This window comes from Paramacrobiotus metropolitanus, unplaced genomic scaffold (genome assembly GCF_019649055.1).
Source record: "Paramacrobiotus metropolitanus isolate TYO unplaced genomic scaffold, Prichtersi_v1.0 Parri_scaffold0000236, whole genome shotgun sequence".
In the NCBI taxonomy this organism is placed as follows: domain Eukaryota; kingdom Metazoa; phylum Tardigrada; class Eutardigrada; order Parachela; family Macrobiotidae; genus Paramacrobiotus; species Paramacrobiotus metropolitanus.
In genome coordinates this window covers 14,469-35,942 of record NW_026570456.1, presented here as the reverse complement: position 1 = coordinate 35,942, position 21,474 = coordinate 14,469, and the positions used below count along the sequence as shown (strand labels likewise).

General features: G+C 41.7%; 4 protein-coding genes across 5 annotated transcripts; 3 read left to right on the top strand and 1 right to left on the bottom strand.

Moving 5' to 3' along the window:
- The first annotated feature begins 829 nt into the window (after positions 1 to 829).
- Positions 830 to 7,436, top strand: LOC129601433 (uncharacterized). Of its 2 annotated transcripts, XM_055500236.1 has the most exons (19): positions 830 to 944; positions 1,033 to 1,346; positions 1,426 to 1,644; positions 1,908 to 2,145; positions 2,303 to 2,512; positions 2,728 to 2,952; positions 3,296 to 3,439; positions 3,518 to 3,572; positions 3,712 to 3,875; positions 3,963 to 4,168; positions 4,329 to 4,554; positions 4,867 to 5,168; positions 5,253 to 5,385; positions 5,573 to 5,695; positions 5,796 to 5,927; positions 5,988 to 6,089; positions 6,177 to 6,584; positions 6,782 to 6,874; positions 6,950 to 7,436. In XM_055500236.1, the coding sequence occupies exons 2-19, from the start codon at positions 1,273 to 1,275 to the stop codon at positions 7,169 to 7,171; spliced, it is 3,276 nt and encodes a 1,091-aa protein (XP_055356211.1). In that variant the 5' UTR covers positions 830 to 944; positions 1,033 to 1,272; the 3' UTR covers positions 7,172 to 7,436. The 2 variants fall into 2 exon arrangements, with proteins under 2 accessions (XP_055356211.1, XP_055356210.1); XM_055500235.1 differs by lacking the exon at positions 830 to 944 and having other exon boundaries at positions 984 to 1,346.
- Positions 7,437 to 7,858: 422 nt separating this feature from the next.
- LOC129601432 (poly(A) RNA polymerase, mitochondrial-like) lies at positions 7,859 to 11,277 on the top strand. The gene is made up of 6 exons (XM_055500234.1): positions 7,859 to 8,501; positions 8,962 to 9,180; positions 9,325 to 9,540; positions 9,634 to 9,848; positions 9,956 to 10,230; positions 10,558 to 11,277. The coding sequence occupies exons 1-6, from the start codon at positions 8,160 to 8,162 to the stop codon at positions 11,052 to 11,054; spliced, it is 1,764 nt and encodes a 587-aa protein (XP_055356209.1). The 5' UTR covers positions 7,859 to 8,159; the 3' UTR covers positions 11,055 to 11,277.
- Positions 11,278 to 11,301: 24 nt separating this feature from the next.
- LOC129601431 (zygotic DNA replication licensing factor mcm3-like) lies at positions 11,302 to 16,714 on the bottom strand. Its single transcript, XM_055500233.1, has 9 exons — positions 16,266 to 16,714; positions 16,034 to 16,156; positions 15,543 to 15,859; positions 14,698 to 15,041; positions 14,195 to 14,495; positions 13,087 to 13,175; positions 12,563 to 13,000; positions 12,198 to 12,383; positions 11,302 to 12,060 (listed from the first exon to the last, which is right to left on the bottom strand). The coding sequence occupies exons 1-9, from the start codon at positions 16,499 to 16,501 to the stop codon at positions 11,623 to 11,625; spliced, it is 2,472 nt and encodes an 823-aa protein (XP_055356208.1). The 5' UTR covers positions 16,502 to 16,714; the 3' UTR covers positions 11,302 to 11,622.
- Positions 16,715 to 17,150: 436 nt separating this feature from the next.
- On the top strand, positions 17,151 to 20,378 carry LOC129601445 (protein ARV1-like). The gene is made up of 6 exons (XM_055500251.1): positions 17,151 to 17,352; positions 17,502 to 17,621; positions 17,887 to 18,037; positions 18,359 to 18,424; positions 19,771 to 19,944; positions 20,062 to 20,378. The coding sequence occupies exons 1-6, from the start codon at positions 17,263 to 17,265 to the stop codon at positions 20,163 to 20,165; spliced, it is 705 nt and encodes a 234-aa protein (XP_055356226.1). The 5' UTR covers positions 17,151 to 17,262; the 3' UTR covers positions 20,166 to 20,378.
- Positions 20,379 to 21,474: the final 1,096 nt, after the last annotated feature.

Sequence of the window (21,474 nt, the reverse complement as noted above, 5' to 3'; positions counted from 1 at the left end):
CATAACACAGTACCCAAAGAAAAGTGTCTAAAGAAAAGCTTGCCAAATCGTTACGCGTCGTCACTGTAAGGCTTTGTCCCGAATTCAAAGCGAATCTCGTTGCGATACAGCAACTCCACCTCGCGAGGTGGCTTCGCCCGTATCTGTAGGCGTGGCCCCTGCATACAGCCACCTCGTGTGGTTCAGCAACCGTACCATAGTGAGATTCGCTTCGAATTCGGGACAAGGCCTAATTGTCGCACGTACGCAGCCGTAGACTGCGCTAACTGTGAGTTCTGAGTCAACATCCCAGGATTTTTACATATTTGCGACGGTAAAAGCTGGAATAGGGGTAATTTCAAATGAAAACCTACCTTTCGTTGTTATTTTTGCTATCCAAAGTTTATTATGCCCCGAACTGATAAATGCATATCACTGTTCAATGACCATGCCCTAGAACTTTCTGGGCGCTAGAATTTTAAAACTTTTACTGTCATTTAAATAACAAAGTTAATTCGATCATAAATATTCAGTGTTACTATTTAATGTATCGCAGTACAACTACCAGTTCCGTAGTATGTACTGTATGTAGTTTGATAGGGCATTAAAAATGAAATTTTAAATAAATTTTTTTGAGAAACCAATTATTTCAAACTTATATGAATATGCATTGCAATTCCGAATACTCGGAATTTGAATGTCGGAAATTAGATTTCGAATACTCGAAATTACAACAGCGTCCTTTTAAATTGCGATTACTTGGAATTGGAATGCCAGCAATTGCAATTCCGATTACTCGGAATTCAAACGGTAGTGTATTTAAATTTCGAATACTCGAAATTCACTTTAGATTGGAGCACTTCCGGCAACATTACCATACTCCCACCGGTTGTTCGTTGTTAATGGAAATCTGCCCAATGGATCACCCAACCCGGCACTGAAATGCTGATTATGCAAGTTAGCAAGTACTCACAAGTCACAACTACACTGATTGCGTAGTCAGCCGCAATGGCATTATTTTGGTTTGTGTCACTCTTTGTTGTCCGTTTTCAGCCAAAACCTGGAACACAAATTGTGCACTGTGGAGATCGCAGTAGTTCGAATCTTTGTTTTTATTTTTTGGAGCACATACGCTGGATACGTGCCTGTGATGCTTTTTTTGGTGAATTTGGCTATGACGCGTTAGCACACCGCAGATCGCAATTCACAACTGGAGATTGTGTTATGCTGCATTTATGGAGTGCGTATCCGTAAGACGAATCAAGAAGAAGTTTTGATTTACCGCCAACGTAGATGGAGGTTGACACCGAAGATCCCCGGCCCCCTCGCCGCGGAATTCTCCGAAGTATCTCCATTAAAAATTTTATGTAAGTCGAGAGATAAACAGAGCGCTGGGATTGCTATAACAGCCTTGAGAGGAATGCAAGGGTTTGCTGGAATTTGCAGGACATATGGCGCGGATGGCGAAGGCAAGCCGTTCGTCATCGAACTGCAGCCGAACATCAACATTCTCTCGGGTCCCAACGGAGTCGGCAAGAGCTCCATCGTGTCGGCCATCATGGTGTGCTGTGGAGCAACGTGCGGTTTTATTGGGCGCACCGGTGGAAGGAGCCTCGGCGAACTTGTCAAACGCGGCGCGGATCGCGCGGAAATCGAGATCACTCTGTACGTTCTTGGCTGTGCGTGGTATTATTTGTATGATATTATTTTTTATGAAGTGCTATTAATTTTTTTGTTTTGTCACTTTTGTGTTAGTTTTGAGCTGACAAGGTGCCCGTATAACATGGCAGCTTGCATTTTAAGACTTGTAAAATAATTTAGTTTTTTTTTTAAAAATTAGCTGTTAAAACTTTGAATATTTTTTTGGATGGCGTTATATTTTATGATCGTAAATTCTAAGTGCCGGATTTCATTGTGTGTGTTTTCAGTTATGATCCATTAGGAAAAAACGAACAAATCCGCTTCAAGCGGAGATTATTCTCTGCCAAAGCGCACCAGCACCTGTATTATGTGAACGGTGATCTGTCGTCGGCGGCTGATTATTATCGTCGCCTGCACGATTTCCGCATTAAAGGCAACAATCTCACACAATTCCTGCCGCAAGAACAAGTCTGTGAATTTTCCAAATTATCCCCATCGGAACTGCTCAAACAGACCGAAGAAGCGGTAAGAGTTTAACAAACACAGGAATTCACAGCAGAGCGGTTAAAAGAATGACACATTTTCGAAGTATGCATTAGCGTAATGACATCATTGACATGTATTTTTATGCTTATATTTTTATTAGTAATACTTGATTGTTTCCTGGCATTTTGTTCTCTAGCTCGGTGCGGACGTGGAAGAGCTACACGACGAACTGGAATGGCATCGAGCGAGCTGGAACAAAATGGAAGAAGACATCAAAGACCTGGGCGTTGCTGTGGAGCAGCGAATGGAACAGGAAGGCGAGTTGGAGAAGGAGAAGAAGAAACACCAGGAACGGGCTGGCAAAGCGGAGAATTTACTGGCAATACGGGCCAAAATGCTGGCTACGGTATGACCGACAAATCTGAGTCGTCTGCATTCTGTGGTGTCATATTATGTATATCTGTTATTAATTTCATATGTTAAATCAAATACTGAAATGTAGACATAACGCATATGCCACAGGAAATAACTTTCGAACTTTGCTGTCGGTTTTTTATTTTCTTGACTGCTTGCGGTTAGCAATGTTGAGATTTATGTGTGTACTGTTAGTCTGTTTTGTAGGAATTGCAGTTGTTGAAATCCGCTCATACACAAATGCAGGAGGATGCGGAGCGTCGCGAGAAGACGAAGAAGGATAACATTGCGGCAGCAACCCAGGTTGTTCGAGGTGTATACACGGAATCCATACAGCCAGCGCCTGTATCAACACCGAGACCGGGCAGTATTCATCGTTTACTCTCCACGGTCAGCAATGCGCAGAGTGCGGATGGAAAAAAAGCAGAAGAGGTTTGCATTTGCACTGAGTGTTTTGGGAATCCTTTATACAGTTTCATGCATGCATAATTAAAAGAGTAAGATAAATAGGTACAGTAATATGGTATGTACTGTATTATAGGTACCATAATTATGCATTACATCGTGCGACAAAATCTGGCAGATTTTGAAACTAATTAAGTATTACCGGCATTAGCACCTTAAAATATTTACGATGTAGCGTGGTAGAACTGCTCAAGTTGTAAGACATTCGCGTAATTGTGAAGTTTTTTCAAGTTACCGTTAATTCTATCTTCGTCACTTTCCACAGGATGCGAATGTGCGTATTTAATTACAGTGAAGTATTTATCTGTAGAGTTCGAAAATTCGGGACGACCTGGCTATAGCGATGCAAGATCCGGACGAAGTCAACTACCGGATGCAACTGCAAACCTTAAACGACGAAATCACAGAATTGGAAGAATGGATTGACAAAGAAGGGTCGGTTGCGGCGTTACAGGTACTGTACCAGCGATGCAGTATGCAGATGAATTCTGCTGTAGTTGTTTAAAAAAACGGTTTTTCTTCGGTTTTGCAGAACAGGCAGAGCGATTTTGAAGATCGTGTCGACAAGATTAACAAAGATATTGCGGGTAAACAGCATTAATGCTCATTTCGACCTTTTCGAATACTATACGTAGACTACGTACAAAGTTCACAGTATTGCGATCAAATATATGTTGGTTTTGTTTTTGTACCGGTGATTCTTACAATAAATCGTCGTGGTTGCAGCTGTCCAAGCAGCTAGCGGAACGATTAGGGCTTACTATCTCGATTCCCGTAAGCGTTTGGTTAATTTGATCGAAAAAGGCTTTCTTCACAACGATGTACTAACCGCGTGGAAGTGGTTGAATGAAAACTATCCAAAGAAAGTTATCGGGCCTCTTTTCTTTTACGTAAGTACATGCGTGGGATTTTACCGGTGTATTTTCCAGACCGTCTTCATGCTTCACCATATAGCCACTACTGTTGATGTTTTTCAGATTTGGCCGAAAACTAATGGCTATCTTGCGCAACTGGAAACCGCCTTTGGCAAGGTTCTGTCGCATTTTATCTGCTTGGACAAGGAGACACTGCTTGAAGTGTTCGATGAACTGAAAGTGAAAAAAGATTTGAAGCATGTATCCCTCATTGGTCCTGTCAGGACGCCGGAAACTCCGCAAAAAGAGATCGTCGACGAACACAAAGTGTTGGTAGCCTTTTCAACGCTTTTCAGAACGTTAAAGTCATCTGACGCCTCTGCTCTGTACTTGTGAAATATAAATTCAGTCTTCGAACACAGAAGTTTTTGAAATCGTGATTTCAGTTGTTTTGCATCGGTAGTGAACGTTGCCCTTTGGTTTCCATAGAATGATGGGCCGTCTGGGATTCACGAAAGTGCTATCGGATTTGTTTGATACCATTCCGCCCGTTAAACAGTTTCTGCAGTCCTATGCCAAGATCGGCACCACTCTGACTGGACTGGGTTTGGATGACCGGCAGGCGATTAATCTCTTTCGGTTCTGGGGATTTCCATCTGACACCATGACCGCACTGGAAGGTGTTAAGTTCCGGTGCCTCACCAAAGACTATCAGGTACCGTCTGCTGCAATTCCAGTCGTTTTACTGCCGGTGAATTAGCACGTTTTTTTATACATAAGTGGTAGTATCAACTGTTAAGTCCGTACTTTGTCTTAAGTCATAGGTGTGTTGAATTTACTTTAAAAAGAGCAAATCGGAGTTGCAGCACTTACGGATTGGTAACCAGGTCATGGCTGGTGTTTTGCACATTTTTGTTTTTTACAAACACTACAACAAGTTTGTACAATACAAGCGGTATAATGACTTTGTCTACAGTTGTGATTTGGCATAATGTTATATCTATATGAAATATTGAAATATTTACAGTTTGAAGATAAGGGTCCTAATGATTTGGAAACAGTTTTCGCCACTCCAGTGGTGCAGCCTCGATTACTCGAATACGAATCCTCGAAAGCATACAGAGCCAACGAAAGGCAGCGTGACGAGGCTCAGGAAAAGATTCGACAAAAGAAAGTTGAAAATGATATTCAAGGTGCTGATACCGGTGATGCTGTTGCGGATGCTTTGAATGCTATTCTGAAAGAAGCAGAGGAGAATCTGGCCGATGCAACGGATAAAATTCCCCTAGCGGAGCAGTATACGAAACAGCTGGAAGAAAAAAGAAAAGAGTATGATTAATTTTAGCTGTGTATAAGTTCTTGCGTGGATGATGAAGAATTATGGAGAGCGTACCAACGGGTTGCTGTTTTCAGGCTTGCGGAATTCTCACAGCGTGAAAAGAAACCCCACAGTACTGTGGTTAAATCCTACTGCAAACGACTGCGTGATCTTAACGCGGAACGATTAAAGCTTTTATGTGGTGATTCCAACCATTCGTGTCTGCAGGTTAGTATTTTTTCGTTTTCCAAAAAGTGATATGAAATCTTTATTTTTGTATATTTGCATAAATGTATGCGTATATTTGCATGAATATATTTGTATATTCTGTATGTACTGTATATCCTCGGTGTATTTCTGCGCTAATGGCTTTTGTCTACCGTAATGTTTTCAGCGTTTCCAACCTTTTTTGTAGAATATTTCCACAACGGTATCGACAGCCTTCGATGACTGCCTGTTATTAATTAGCCAGTTGATTACTGCAGGCAGCTGTTGCAGATATGTGCAGAATTCCGCAAAACAGAAAGCAACACTTAAAGTAAGAAATTTCAGACGCATGAAGCCGATGTTTGATGTGGTCAGGTTTGCTTTGTGGTACTCTGTATGACGGTATGACCGTATGAGTACGTCCTTTTTAGGAACTTATATCAAATGGAACGCTCGAAATGAATGCGATGCAGGAAAAAGTGAATGGTCGTGAGAAGAAGCTGCGGATGTTTATTCAGACAGCTTTTCTGAACCGAAAAAAGTCTGCTGCAGATGTAGAAACCGTAAGCCGCTCATACATAGTAGCCTGGAACTTTCTTTTCATTTCCGAAGTATTCTGACAGATGATTGACCGATTGCAAGGCAAGAAAACTGCAGAAGATTTACACAGGCTGGCTGTCACCGCATGGAATGATTATAACAGTTGTGAAATGCCGGATTACGAGGTACGTAGAAAAATCCGTAAATCCTTTAACGATGGCGATCGTTTATACGTGAAAATCGGTTAACGCAATTATTGTTTTACATTTCAGACCATAAACAGGCTGCAGAAGCGAGTTACCGAATGTAATCAGATGAAGAAAGACCAAAGCGAAATGCAGTTCAGTCTGCGGAAATCTCAGGTGTCCTCCACTTTTCTTCGCCAGCAGTGGATCAATAAACTGCAGGGCGATTTGGCCATCATGAACGAACGTCTCCGGCTGATGTTTCGCAGGATAGGTTTCGATGGCCGAGTGGAGCTGTCCATTCCGGCGCAGGAGAACCGCTTCGACGAGTACGGGATTGATCTGTATGTCAGTCGGGAAGAAGGTCGGGAGATGGCGCGTTTGACACGGCACCACCAGAGCGGCGGGGAACGCGTGGTGGCGACGGCGGTGTATCTGATGGCGCTGCAGGGCTGCTCGGATGTCCCATTTCGCATTGTTGACGAAATCAACCAGGTGTTTACCCAATGCATGCACCCAGTATTGCATGATGTAATATTTCGTTACTTTTTTTGCTGTTTTGTTAATTCAAACACAGATTTGCATTGATCTATGTATCTGCTGGCCTGGTTGGTTTTCATTGACGGCTTATTTTAATTTTCATCCTGTTGCAATTGTTTTGCAATTTATTTTTAAGAATTTTGTTTTTACAGGGCATGGACCGAATCAACGAGCAAAAAGTCTTTCAGTTGTTGCTGGAAACGGCTAGAAAGTACGATGCGCAGTATATTTCCGTGAGCCCGAAGGTAAAGTTCAGAAATCTGGATTTGTGAATGCGGTTTCTCGTTTTGCCATCGATCAATGTAAGGGTGTTTTTATAGATGGTGCCGGACTATACCGGCGGAAATGAGCAAATAAACTTTTGTTTTCCCATGAAAGCTTTGATGTCGGTGGTCGTGGATGGTGCGACGACGCGGTATCCGGCATCGGCTTTTACCACTGCCAATGTCATTTCAGCATACGCGTACGACGATGAGAGTGACGAACTTGAAAGCGATGACGGCGACGTCGGCAATATTGGAAAGACCATGAATTTAGGCTGAGAAAGCCTGTAATGATTTCTCGATAGAGGGAATTGTGCCTTAAACAAAATGCTGCTCAAATTTGTACGAGCTTGTTGTTGTCTTTAAATCTCTGTTGTGTAGTTTGTTGTGTTATGGTTATGCATTTCCGTTCAGTTGACTGACATTTTGGAATAGGAAGAGTACTTGATGGATAATAATTAAACGTACTTGATGGATTAATAACTGTTGGCATTGTTGACAGTAGTAATTGTTATTTGTTGGCATTAATATTTTAATCGTGAATCGTGATATTTTACACCTGATCACGTCAATGTTATGCGCACAATCTGCAGTAGGTCACAAAGAATGGAATAAAATAGTAAATGCAGATTTATCCGCAGCCTGCGATCAAGTTTACCTTGCGTATATACAAATTTCGACTTCACAAAACTACTAAATTCTGCAGCATAGTTGACACTGAACGGTTTCTGAATGACCGGAAATTGTGCAGGTCATTTTATAAATGTCTTCCTCAAATTTCCCGTCTGGGGAAACATACTGTACAGTCTGTACTGTACCTAACTACACTTTGTGCCCGTGTAAGTTCTCGCACCATGGGGAGGCAGCAACAAACATGACAGTGAACCAGCAAAATGTTTTTGCCCGGTTTGCTATAAAGCATTTGTATGTTGTATGTATTTGTGACTGTGTGTAGATTTTTACCTGCTGTCAGCTACTGTATGCTATTCGGAGTTTGGAAATTGGACGAGCAAAATTTTCAGAACTGTTGCGACGAGTAAAACCCTATTTGTTCGATAACTTAATAGATTTTGCGTTGTTTTTTATATTGTTAAGTAGTATGCTGAATTTTGGTGCTCTGTGATAATCGGTCTAGCAAGAACTAGTAAATGAAGAATACGGACTGCGAACCTATAGTGGATTGCATTTCTCCGTCTTTGGGATTGTCCGCAATTTCGCAATTCTTTGGCGCATTTTCATACGGGAATCCTACCACTCCTGATTTGCTATGTTGAGTTATCATTATTTACTGCCCAGTCTCCTGCGAACGGCATCTTCACCGTTCCGATGCTGCATGCGATGCGTGGCCAGCATCACGCAGCCTGAAGTCACTCCTTCCGAATCCAGTCTGCCGAATGGCTCTTCCGAGGATTCCGTCAAAGACCTTCCGCAGTCCGAGCCTGCTAGTGTTAGGAGCAATTTCCGTGCCATGCAGCAGTTGCGACATGATCAGGCGCACGAAAGCCTTCTCGTCCAAGCTCCCAGCGTTGAGTCTGCATTTGTCGTAGAAAAAGAGTGCCTGAAATTCGGAACTGTGCAGTCTATGTTTCACTATCGCCAAAACGAAAAGGCAAGTAGATAAATGGTTATCGAACACGATTCCTGTCAGAGTTTGTCGTGAGTGCCTTGTCTCTCCAGTAAGTCATTCTCGAATGTTGTTCCTATTTCGCCGTGTTAAAATACAAAATTAATAAAAATAAAACGTTTATTTGAATTAATAAATCATTTCTGTGTTTTTTAACTCATAACTGCAGCATTTTTTAATACAGAATAAGGTACAGTCTTTAATTTAATTTTAATTTTTCAAAATGCAGTTGAGAGTCAAATTTTTTTGTATTTTTGAAAAAAGTTATGTACAGTTTAGTTCTGTTGTATTTGTATGCGTACTAGGTTTGATTTATTGCTGTGAATTTACCCGCTACTTTGCGGCATCCCCGAGGCTGGTGGTTAGTTTCTTGTTTTCTAATTAAAAACTCCGGATGTAAATATTCTGTTGTTGTCGCGGATCGGAAACGGTGTGGGTTCTTTAGGATTACTTTTTGATCCATATGAACAGCAAATCGGCCGTCCGCAGTATGTTGGACGCTTGCGTGCATCCGTCGCGAGACGGTATTGTTCCGGTTCGTTCGCGGTTGTTGGAGGCCTCGACTTTACAAAGACGGAGCAGCGCAGCAACAATAAGTCCTTTAATACCGGAACAGTCGATCACTGCAATGCAGCTGGACAAAGATTTGCTGCAGCAAAACGGGGTAGGATTTACTGGTGCATTGTGAAGGCTTTTTGCATGTGCATATGCATATACTGTATTTGTTTTAACGGATACTTTTATTTGATTCTTACTTTACAAATGACTGCGTACAGTCTATGCTAATCTGAATTTTTTCTCCTTACAGGTGTCTGCTCAAATGCAGTATTTGTACAAGTCGTGTAAAATACCGGAATTAGGAACACGGCTGCGGTATTTTATCTCCTCACAAATTGAGGAGGCTGTCTCCGGTTTGTTCCCGCACTGCCGTGTGTATTTGTTCGGATCGTCTGTCAGCGGCTTTGGCCAGCATCATTCTGACGTCGATATGATTCTGGATTTTGACCAAGTGTTCACAGAAAAAGTAGGTCGGATAAAATCGTCCTTCGTAGTACAAATATCCTTAGTAATAACAAGAAATATTGCCAGAATAATTATTGTCTGTTTGTCCATATAGAGACCGGGAACGGCCAATTTCAGGTTTGTCTCCAAACCGTCAGCCGGCAATGATCGCGTGCAGTGCCAGCGAAGCTTGGAATTATTAGCGGATAATCTGCAGTATCTCCTACCCGGCTATACCCAGATTCAGCGGATTCTCCTGGCCCGTGTGCCCATTGTGAAATTCCTCCATGAACCAAGTGGAGTGCGCTGTGATTTATCCACTACGAATATGTGGGTTGCTTGTTTTTTCAATTTCTAAATAACCGCTTTAAGCGGATCCGCAATTGCAAGCAGTATCGGCAGTGTTTTTTTTATAAGAATTGCTCTTTGTTTGGCAGGTCCGGCTTAGTTATGTCCAATTATTTGTACACTCTGGGAGAAATAGACGAACGGCTGCGTGCTCTGGTTGTAACGATACGCAGGTGGGCCAATGCCAATCGGTTGACGAACGCTCATCCCGGCCGCTGGATTACCAATTTTACGTTGACCATTTTGGTCGTATTCTTCATGCAGCATAAAAAGCTGTTGCCGCCGCTTTCGCAGCTGCCATCCACACCTCTCATCAACCGCCGGTCATTGGATGGGCCGAACGATGATCTTGGACAATTACTAGGTATACTTCCTTTTCGTGATGATTTCCATCAGATGATTCAGATTACTGTCTTTAATTTATCAGATCAGGCTTCAGAATTGATCGGATTAGTCTTTAATTTCCCGGTATTTTGTCTATCATACGGCTTTGCTTTAAATGAAATATTTTACTGTAATCTCAGTGATTCTGTGAAAGTTGGTGTTTAAGGCATTTTATTAAACTTAAGTCATGCTTGCACAGAACATTTCCATTTTCTTGGACTCGTACTAGGTACATAATATGAATTTCATTTTATAAAAATAATCATGTAAACCGTAAATTGACTGAATTTGCATATTCGTATTTTAGCGGAGTTCTTCTCTTTCTACGCCTCCTTTAACTACAAATCTCACGCCATATCAGTGATCGACGGGACAATATATCCGAAACCGGATTTCGCCTCGCTGTACATAGAGAATCCTTTGGAAACCGAATTGAATATCGCCCGTAATCTTAGTGCCGAGGAATTGGACCGGGTGGTGAATTCCATGCGGACCGCCACGTGGATTCTCGAAGGTGCCGGGAAAGATCCTCTGTTGCCGGGAATAGTGCGCCTTTTCCAAGAAATCAACGAAAAAGATGTACCGCGGCCGAAGAAAATGGGTGTCAGTGTCGATGAACTTTTTCGGAAATCCGGTGCCGCTCACAAATATCAGCCCGATGAGTTTGCTGTGGATAATACTGTGAAAAATTTCTCATTGAAGAGTAATATAAATACGACAACGCCACAAGAAAAACATGCATTAAGAAATTCGAGGCAGAAGTTTATAAGGGAGAAGCAAAAGCCTTTGGGAACTCGTTGGTGATTTTGATTTATTCTACGTATGTAAGTATTGTTTTTGCTGACTACTTTGTTAAATCACTTAAATGTATCAATGACAGTCTGCTGCGCGGAATATTTGAGGATGGCAAGGTTGATATTGCGACGAAAAAAATGATCGCATTAAGTCGAAGGGCATAAGAGTACATTGTTGCATTCTGAATGCTTGATTTTTTTCCTTTGCTGAATTTTTACCATAAAGTGCAGTACTCGTACTGTTTTTTATGACAGACTGATGGTATACTTTGCATAAGTTATAACAGTTTGCATAAGTTTGGGGATTCGTTAGCTTTTCAAATTTTGTATGAACGAACCACTTCTAGCAGTACAAATTTTACAGAACCATGATCAACCATCACAAGAAATTTATGTAAACTGCTAACTTTTTTGCATGAAAACGGACAATTCCAACGTGAATAACACATTAACCAAGACGACCCAGCAAAAGCTGTACAAGTCAATTCACACTAAGCATACGGGCGTACATAGTTACCTTATCGGCACACATTAATGTACAAAAAAGCGGAAAAAGTAAAAGAAATACAAAATAAAATTTAAATCAAAAATACTTGCTCATCCGTGACCAAGATAACGCCCTCGTCGGTCATTTTCCCAAAACCGGCTTCCATTTCCGCGTGGGTGTAGAGCATTCCCTGCGCCTCAGCCTTTTCCGCCACATGCTGCGATAACTGATTCTGGGGAAGCGATCCTTGTCGTGTCTCCTGGAAGTGTTTTCCCACCAGTTCTTTGAACATCTTGTATTTATCAGCGGCAATGGTGGGTGGAGCAGGAGCAGCGGCCTGCACTGTGTCGGCCCGTCCAGGCACCACCTGACCGCGTCCCACCGTGGCGCGTTTGGGAGTGGGTTCACTGCTTCCGAAACGGTAGGGATCGTCGGGATCCAACGCCTGACCATTCGCTGGCACTTCAGCTTCGTCAACATCCATGGCCGCGCCGTTGCCGTTTGCGGCGTGGTCATCTTCTTCAATTGTCTGAAATTTTCGAGAGTTACAATCACATCTTTACGCCTTTAATGCAGATTAATTTCCATAAAAACCGTTGTTGCGCGACATGAATTATTAGGTATTAAAAAGCATTCTGTGTACATCTGCGCTGATTAAATCTTTACCCTCTTCTTCTTTCGCTTTTCCACCTTCTTGAACAACGCAAACTGGACCATATCGCAAGCAGCTTGGGCATCAGCTTGCTCGACAGTGCGCTGCAGCCGACTTTTGGCGTGTGCCGTTGCCAAACGAATCATGGTTTCCAGAGCGCGGGCTGTTACCGGTTGAGTACGAGCAACATCAGCGCCAACCTAAAGCGACAAATTAAAAAGTCAAATACCAAATCGTTAATTTATCAAAAATGCTAGTAACGAAACTTGAAACTTTGTAAAATAATACAAGTATACACCACAATTTTGATCAACGCTTGATTTTCGTTTCTTCGCATTCACGTCGATCATAAAATACTTTATTATCCTCGTATTTGTACCTGATCTTGAGAGCGAAGTTTTGCGTATTCCTCGGCAATAAGTGTGCAGGCATCTTGCGTCAGTTTAGGCGTGCAGTTCTTGGCAATGCTGATATACTTCCGCAAGAACTGCTTCGACAACACTTTGTCGTACTGATTACGGCGCGGACCATGGAGTATAGAATCGTATTTTTCGTAGATCTGCCCTGAACGCCGCTGATCAGAATCATCTGTGTCGACCATATTAGTGGACAGCCAATCGACACCCATGTTCAACCGCGTCGGCTCTCCATCCAACTCTCCCGCGGCGCGGTAGCGGTGCATCCGGACAACGTGGTCAGCCAAAATCAGATCCTGCTCCTGATCCGCTTTGTCCGTCATGACAAAAATTAAATCGAATCGAGAAAGCAAGGAATCCTGCATTCCAATGTTGTCCATAGGGGACTTGTACGGATCATACTATTAAACACAGAAAAACAAACGGGGTATGCAAAATGTTAGTTTCATGAGGGAGTAAAGATTCAATGACCAGTTGTCCCACTTACACGACCGTATACAGGGTTAGCAGCCGCCAGTACAGAACAGCGGGCGTTGAGCTTTGCATGAATCCCAGCTTTCGAGATGGTGACACGCCCTGAAACAATAGTAATAATCAGATCATCTCGGTCAAAGCAAATTCTGAATTTGTGGTATGTTCCGCCTACACAAAGTTAATCGCTTCTTAAAAGGTGGTACGGTGCAAGCTATACTTGTACTGATTAGGCGCTCTGTACATCCTTAATCTTTAAAATTATAAAAAAAGATGTACGATGAATGGCCGAAGGATATACCGATCACAACTGAGCTCGATAATGATTCGCTAATGTAAATCATACAAATACGAAGTCGGTACAAAAAAAAGTTTAGAAAAATCCAGCTATAAAAACCCTCCGACGCAGACTAGCCATTCTCACACTAGCGACAACCTCGTTAAGTTTTATCCGACTTAAGTGGTAAACCTCACGGCTGCACTTAGTTTTTTATTCTTTATTTTATTCGATATCGGACAAGAAATGGCCTCGATCGTGTCGCATTATTGGATTTGCGTCTGCAATGTTCCGAACGGAAAAGACCTTTCCTTCCTTCAAGAGATTTTGAAGGCGAAGGGCAACACTGGTGGAACGGACTGGAAGGAGAGCTTCGTCTGGGTGGACACCACCAACACCCGGAAAGCTCTACTGTTTGTCGATGGGCCAACCGCGCGGAATCTGAAAGATATCGGCCGGCTATTCCTGTTGGGATCGGATATGGAGTTCCGTGACGCCAACGATTTCGACTTCCCGGAAGATCGAAAGAAAGATTTTTATTATAAAACGTAAGCGCACCGAAAGTGATTGTCACCTTTTTCATACCTTTAAATTTTAATATACAGTTCATTTCCTAATTTTTGGTTCAAACTTAATGTGTTGAGTGTGGTTGTATGCCCACTGTGCTTGCTGTACTATCGCTTGGTGTGAATCTGCATGGATTAAAAAATTCTCATTCTCATTCCCGAAGCATTCTTATTCTTTGTAAGGCTGTTTATAAGCCACATCGTTGTATGCACAGTTTGATGCCGAATAGCGTGTGTTACTGCCGTACGGTCAAATAAATCTAGTAAACCACGTACTGTACCTTGCTCCATAACTTCATGTATGGCTGTACGGTCTTCTTCCGCCATTTTATCGAACTCATCGATGCACACGACACCTCGATCCGCTAGAACCATTGCACCAGCTTCTAAACGTCGGTCGCCTGTTTCATCCGTCGTCACGGCAGCGGTCAGACCAACGCCCGTACTTCCTCGCCCAGTTGTAGCGATAGCCACATTGGCAATTTGTAAAACAAAGCGCAGCATTTGGGATTTCGCTACCGAAGGATCGCCAATTAGTAGTATGTTAACATCGCCACGCAAACGCGTACCATTGGCTAAAACCTGCAAGCAATTTTAAGCAACCGTAACAAAATAAATGATTTCGTAATTTCTAAATCAACAAGCAAACGTATGCTCTAAGAATCCAAGTCTGCAATTAAGATTCAATTTACGAATAATAAAGCCTTCGTAAGCCTTTCAAGGAAATTTCACAGTAATTATATGCGTTCGTTACAAAAGAAAATTAAAGGATATTAAACCGTACCTTTTCTTGTCCACCCAACAATAAACACAAAATCGCTTGCTTCACGTAATCATTGCCGTAAATCGACGGGGCCACAGATCGTGCTAGCACCTCGAAAGCGTCCGGTTGTTGAGCAAATTTACGAATACGGTGAGAATCGGCTTGCGTAAAGATCGGCGCGTTTTCCTTATGCTGCTCCACGACAAAATTAGCGATAATAACAGTCCGGAAATTCCCAGCAAAATATCCTTGACGCTGATTGTGAATAACGCGATAAGTTCCCACCACCAAAACACGATCTCCCGGCTTGCATAAATCAACCAAATCGTCCTCCACCACAACTTCCACAGATCTTGGGAGCTGACCTGAAATAATGCCACATTTTTAAAAGATGGAGGCATTGCACATATTCATAAAGACGAAAACTTGGACACAAGCATTCTGTTTTATTCGATTTAAACAACCAACTGCAAGAAAAATTAAATTCTAAAAATAATTCAGATAAGAACTGTAGTAAATTTAGTAATACGTACAGAAAGGTACAGAAGAACGCTTAAATCTTGAAAATCGCAAGCAGCATGTAAATTTTTTAATAAATGCATACGCGTATTTTACGTATAGATACTATATACTATACTTCAGTACCGATACACATATCAACTGATGTTGCACAATTTCTGTTTTTCACGGTACTGAATTCTTTTTCTAGAATTCAGATTCGACAACAAATTTCGCATTTTTAAATTGTTTTTAGCGATTCAAATTTTTGAAATATCGCGATGCCAAACTGTCTCAGTCGATCCTTTTCGAATTCCAAAATGCGTGAATTTCTAAGCATTAGCACGATTTCTTCTACTGAGAATTACCTGGAGGTGCCTTCTCCGGTAGCTCTTGAATGGTGAACATCTGATGATCTTTAAACACACACAGCCCATACTCGGTCTCCAGCGGGTTGCCTTCGTCGTCCTTGGTGGGATAGGCCATGCGACTGGTGGCATCCCCGCCGCTCATCAGGTCTGTGTAGCGTCGCTCGATGGTCTTCCCAGTTTTCGGTGCGTAGTGCACACTGCGAACAATCTTGGGCCGCACAATGGTGCACTTGGTGACGATGCCTTCCACGCAGACAATTCCACCCAGCAATTTGGCCTGCAGTGTGCGCGGTGAAACGTGTCGCGCCCCGAAACTGTAAAGAATTGAGAAAAACATGGATTTTCTCGCTATCCTGTAATCTTTCTAATAAAACGAAATTTTTGCAATTTGTGATACTGCCGTAAAAATGTAGAACTTCTCGCGATCTTTATGAAATTATTTTAGGAAATATTCGCAATACGTGATGATGCTACCTATGACAATTTACCTTCCACATAAGCCAACGAAGAAATTCTCGTGATTCCTGGCATACACATTGCTGGAGCGCTGAATGCAGTTGCGCAGTGCTGCTTGAAAGGCATTCACTTCTTCTACACTGTCTTTCAGCAAACTACAAAACAATCCACACTCGTAACAAATTGCAATCGATCCAAATACGGTGAAATACCAAATGACAAAAAATACAGCAGATAAATGAAATTCAAGAAATAGAGCAGCACCTGTTGCATCGTCCGGGATTGACAGCGCGGAGATCGTTGACGTTCACTTCCAGTCTAATCTGCTCATTCTGGATCATCTGGTTAATGCGCTCGCTGTATATGCGGCGGTCCTGGGCATCATCTAAGAAATCCATGTACTCTTGGACGGTAGCACGGAAACGGGCCTCTTTCTCCGGATCAATGCGCCCAGCGAATCCTCCGTAACCCGCAGCGGGATCTGCAGCCGCATTCTGCATTCTTCTGGTCCGCAGAAGAAATCCGAAGACACTTGCACAATTCTACTAAAGAATGACGAATATCCAGATATCAGACAGTCTTTTCCCAATAGATAATCTATTCTCTCTAGAATCTAGATAATCTATTCCGAATCCCGATATTAAAACACAAAAACAGTTTTCAAATGAAAGAACTGCGTTTTGTTCGCTGCTTGTGTAGTAGATTGCTTTCTTCTTTTGCATACCCTGGAACGATTTTGCGCAACCCGCGTCTGCTGCCAGTTACTATACGGGGAAATTGTCCATCAGCAGAAAGCGCTCAAAACCTACAGAGTTGTAACCGGAAAAGCACTAATATGCCTATACGGCGTATACGCGTACAAAGGCAGTACTAATGAGACCGTTATGAAATGGGAAAGCAAAATACATTTTAATTATTAACGTGAACATAATGAATTGTAGTGTTTTGTAATACAATATGAGTATTATTAGCACCTTTTTGTAACTTAAAATAACATGCAGTATAATACCAGTATTCAACTACAGAAAATAACTTCCGGTGAGGCGTAATTGGCACGCTTAGGCTGAGCACCCTGTAATAACGCATCGTACGTACAGTACATCAGATCAAGCTGTCACCTCAAATGCACTTTATTCTTTATTGCTTTAATAGAAAATTTAGAATCAGAAGTGGAAATGTTTTTATTTACCTACTTCGAACCTTTCAATTTCAGTTTATTAATAGTTCACAGTTGGTTTTCTTTCGTCGTTTTCGATTTACGATGCCGACTTATCGTTGCATAAAATGCGAGGAACCTGCAGATTCATTGTTCATCCATTACAGTCCGGGAGTAACGAAACTCCAGTCCTGTGTAAGTCCCTCTTCCATACGGGTCTTTTCACTCTTTTGTTCAGTTTGCACCTGAAAAAGTCTTTACACTGTTTGTGTGTGTCTTTATACTTCTCTCTTTAAAGCAGCTGTATCTCTATAGCAGTATCATGACTCAGTTAAACTTTTCAGCACCGCTGCAAGGAATACGTAGATGATTATGTGGAATATGATAATTTATCCGTATTTTTGGACATCCTCTTGCAAAAACGACCCGCGTACCGACATGTTATCTTCAACAGTGGATTACTGGTTCGTTTATGACGCAGAATAATAGTATGATTGCTTGAAACCTCATAGTTGCCCACCAGGCTTCCACTGTTGCAACACTATAATTTAGTAACGAAAAAAATGTTTTTTAGTTTTGGTTCATATGCTCATATGGAGAGTTATTAACCAGCTGCTGCAGTTTATAATTTTTTTTACTGTGGCTTTTTACTTGTAGAAATTTATATGTAGTCCAAAAATTCAAGCAAAATAAGAAAAATGTGAAAAATCTTGAATTTTTGGACAGTAGCTGCTGTGGAAGTTTGTCCTCGTGGTGGTGATGGCTGATGGCTATGTGCACTGGATTTCCTGGCGTTCCAGGGATATGGAAGAATCCAGTGCGCTTTCCGTAGATCTCCTCGAGTGGGAATTCCATAAGCGGCTTCTTGTATCATTTGCAGGTATAGCATTCTGCGCATTTTGCTTTAACCCTGAACAGTCTCTTCAATCACTTTTGCGCTTTTTCCGCCGCTTTCGGGCTTGTAGTGCTTAACACAGACTACAGTTCACTGTTATATTATTAACTTTTTCTTATCGGATGTCAGCTGTTAAGAATGCTGAAGTGCCAGGGTGAACGAAAGAAATCCGTATTAAAAAGTTCCGACACTGCACCGTATATTCTAGCAATCGTTATTTGATATTTAAACTGCATCGGCACCCTTGTAAAGCTTGCCTGATATGCTTAATTGTGTATTTTTGATGAATTTTTGCTTGTTTTGTAGCAAACGCTGTGTACCTTCTGTCCGCTACAGCAATTGGCATAATCCGACAGCACCGTATTTCAAAAGGTAAAACATCATTCGTTATTTTATTCAAGTCGGAATTTTCTTGAACTACAGCCCTACCGCGCTAAGTTTGGACAGTTTTCCCCAAAAATCACAACAAGTCGTTCGTCAACAAATAAAAACTTATTTTATGTTTTTTGTATCCCCATATGTGTCCCACATCTTTTGCACTCCAGGTTTCCTCAAATATAGCGTGATCATTCGAGTTTCGGTGATTTAAAAACTAAAGCCGACCTGCTAAAAAAGCGGCTCGACCCATTTATTTTCATAGCCATCGTCTACGTCTACGTTTTTGTTTAAAATTTCTTTTGCAACCGTAGTGAAAAACCGATAACTCTAAACTGTTTCTCATTCAATGCTCTTGAAAAAAAATTTAGATACCAGTCGATTTTAACTAAGCCTGTGTGACCTTTGCAGCCTGACTGCGGGCACTGCTAAATTTTAGGGTGACCTTCTTTGCATGCTCGCAGTACAGCCGCGAGTTGTCATAGATGACCATTTTAGAGCGATTCGTGTTTGAGGAGTACTGGGTGTTAATTTAAGTTATTCTGTCCACAGAATAAGTCCGAGCAGTTCTGTCCCGAGAAAGTGAAGCAATAAAGATAACTCTTTTTAGCTCCAGCTTTGCCGAGTTGTTGGCCATTTATTTGACACCCTCATCTCCCCGTCTGTGTAGTTGATAACCTTCAAAATTTTAAAAAGTCTAGTATCATCCATGTGTCATCCATGGATAACATAAACTCAACCTTACCAACGCTTGTGCGCTGGGCAGCCCTATTGTTCGGCAGGTCTATGCAGGGAGTGACTCATTGTTTCGAAGTCAAAGTGAGCACCGGTAATCCAAGCTTCTTTTGTTCACCCGTAACGGACACCTTTGGGCCACTCAACAGTTTCACAAAAATCCACAAAATTAGGTTGCTGGGCGAAGTTTTTTTAAGAGTAGTTACCAGGTATAGCTAAGGCTGCTATTATAAAGCATTCTAGAAATGGCCACCAGCCCACCCCTTAACTCACCGCTTAGCTCGCTACTGGCGTATCAGACCGTATCGATTTTAATATTGCTGGATCGGCAATAAAAACGCAATGAAGTTACACTAGAAAAGTGCAGGAACAAAGACGAAACCATATAAGGAAATATTTTGTAATTTATTGCACGCAACTGTCCAAACGTGGCGCGGCAGGGCTGTATTTCGTTTAAAAAGCCGCTTTCTGAGGTATATACAGAGTATGTACAATTAAGTTGTGAATTAACCCCTGCAGATTTTAGCTTGCGGAATGGCAGATACTGTGCTTAGCAGCTTAAAAAATTCTTTGCCAAATGAATTTTGCATTAATATTTGTTTCTGCAGATCGATGTGTCCCGTCTGCTCCGCAATCCGTCTTTTTAACCGGCATGATGATCTCTTTGTATCCGGTCTTTCTGCGTCTTCCGGCCATTATTTGGATGTCTCAAAGTCAGCCGCAGTATATCTGGTGGGGATGTCTGCTGCTGCAATGGATTGCTGGCAGTCAAGTGTACCGAAGTAAGAATGTATTTGTGCACGCATAAAACCTTCCTTGGGTGATTTACGATTTTATGGGAACGTGATGTGCTCTTGTTAATCTGAACTGCACATTAAGTTCTGCGGATGTCGTTGCAGTTTTGACCAGAGTGCGGATTTGGGAATCCTTGCTTACAGTGGGCATTCTACAGATTCTTTTGCTTGGTGTCCAGCCATCTTTGGTAGATCTGTTGTTTGGTTAGCTTGCTCGCTTAGATGACGTTTTTGATCGTTTGCTTTGCGTATTACACTATAAATGATGGTGATCATCATTGTTGTACAAAAATCAAAAAGTGGTCTGAATTGCATAGAATTGGATTTTCGCTAGTTGTGATACCAGTTTTAATGGTGGTAATGTATGGTTGACGAGCTTTTCGACCTGCTCGTGTTTTCAGAATCAGTTTTAATAAAAACATACTAACATTGTGCGGATTTATTCATCTGAAACAACGCAATCATAATACATTTTGGATGCTTTCCTTGGGTCGGAATTCATCGCAGCAAAGCCGTCCGAATTAGAAACACTTACAGACACTTATGCATAAGGCTATTTAAATCCAAAATATCCGCAAGCTATTTTTCGGCAGATATAAAAAAACTGGTCAAACAAAGTAAAGGGTGGAAAACATTAAATTACTTACTTAAGCTGAGCACTTGGGTGCAATAATTTGACAGCAAAAACTTGTTTACCATTTTATATTTCCTTACGAGTATTCTAATAACAGGTATTTACCTTGTATACGTTTACGTAATGTTAATACATACCCCAAAAGACGTTTCGGTGTGCTACCCTGCGTTCTGCGGATGTATCGTACAAGAATGTTTTAATATTATATATAGCGGAGAATGTGTGCAAATTATTTTGTCGTCAGTTTACAGTAATACGGGCTGCGAAAATTTTTACTAGCTCCCATTGAAAAACAACGGACGATATATACATGCAACAACAACTACAGAAACAGAAAGTATTTAATATTTTTTCCAGCAGTATTAGTTCCGAGATTTTGCAAAATCCTTACCGATATGCATGTGATAATCATTATCTCAACCGCGGCAGCTTTAGTTTATTCCCTGGAAGGGGCAAGCCCAGGGGGCACCTATGGTGACGGAACTAGGGCTGGTTCGTCCAACTATACTCAACATTCGGGATACTCGAAGTATACTTCTACAAACAGTAGCGGATATACCGCAAGTTACAACAACCCAGGTGATTACAAGTCAGTGGTGCCAGTATATGGACAGCCAAGTGAGACCGCATACGCTCCAAAGAAGTATGTGAAATGGGAACACTGGACATATTGCACTAAATATAAATCGGTTGTTGTATCAAATACTTTTTCTTTAAAATCATTCTATAATCGTATTTTGTATATTCAACAAAGTCTTTAAGGATAAAACCAAAGAAATTCTGTTTTCGTTGCTATTGTTTTTTGTCGGGGCTCACAGCACGGCAGGTGGCAGCTTCTATAGCCAACATGCCAACTCAAGCCCTGTAACGCGCGTCACCAAGTC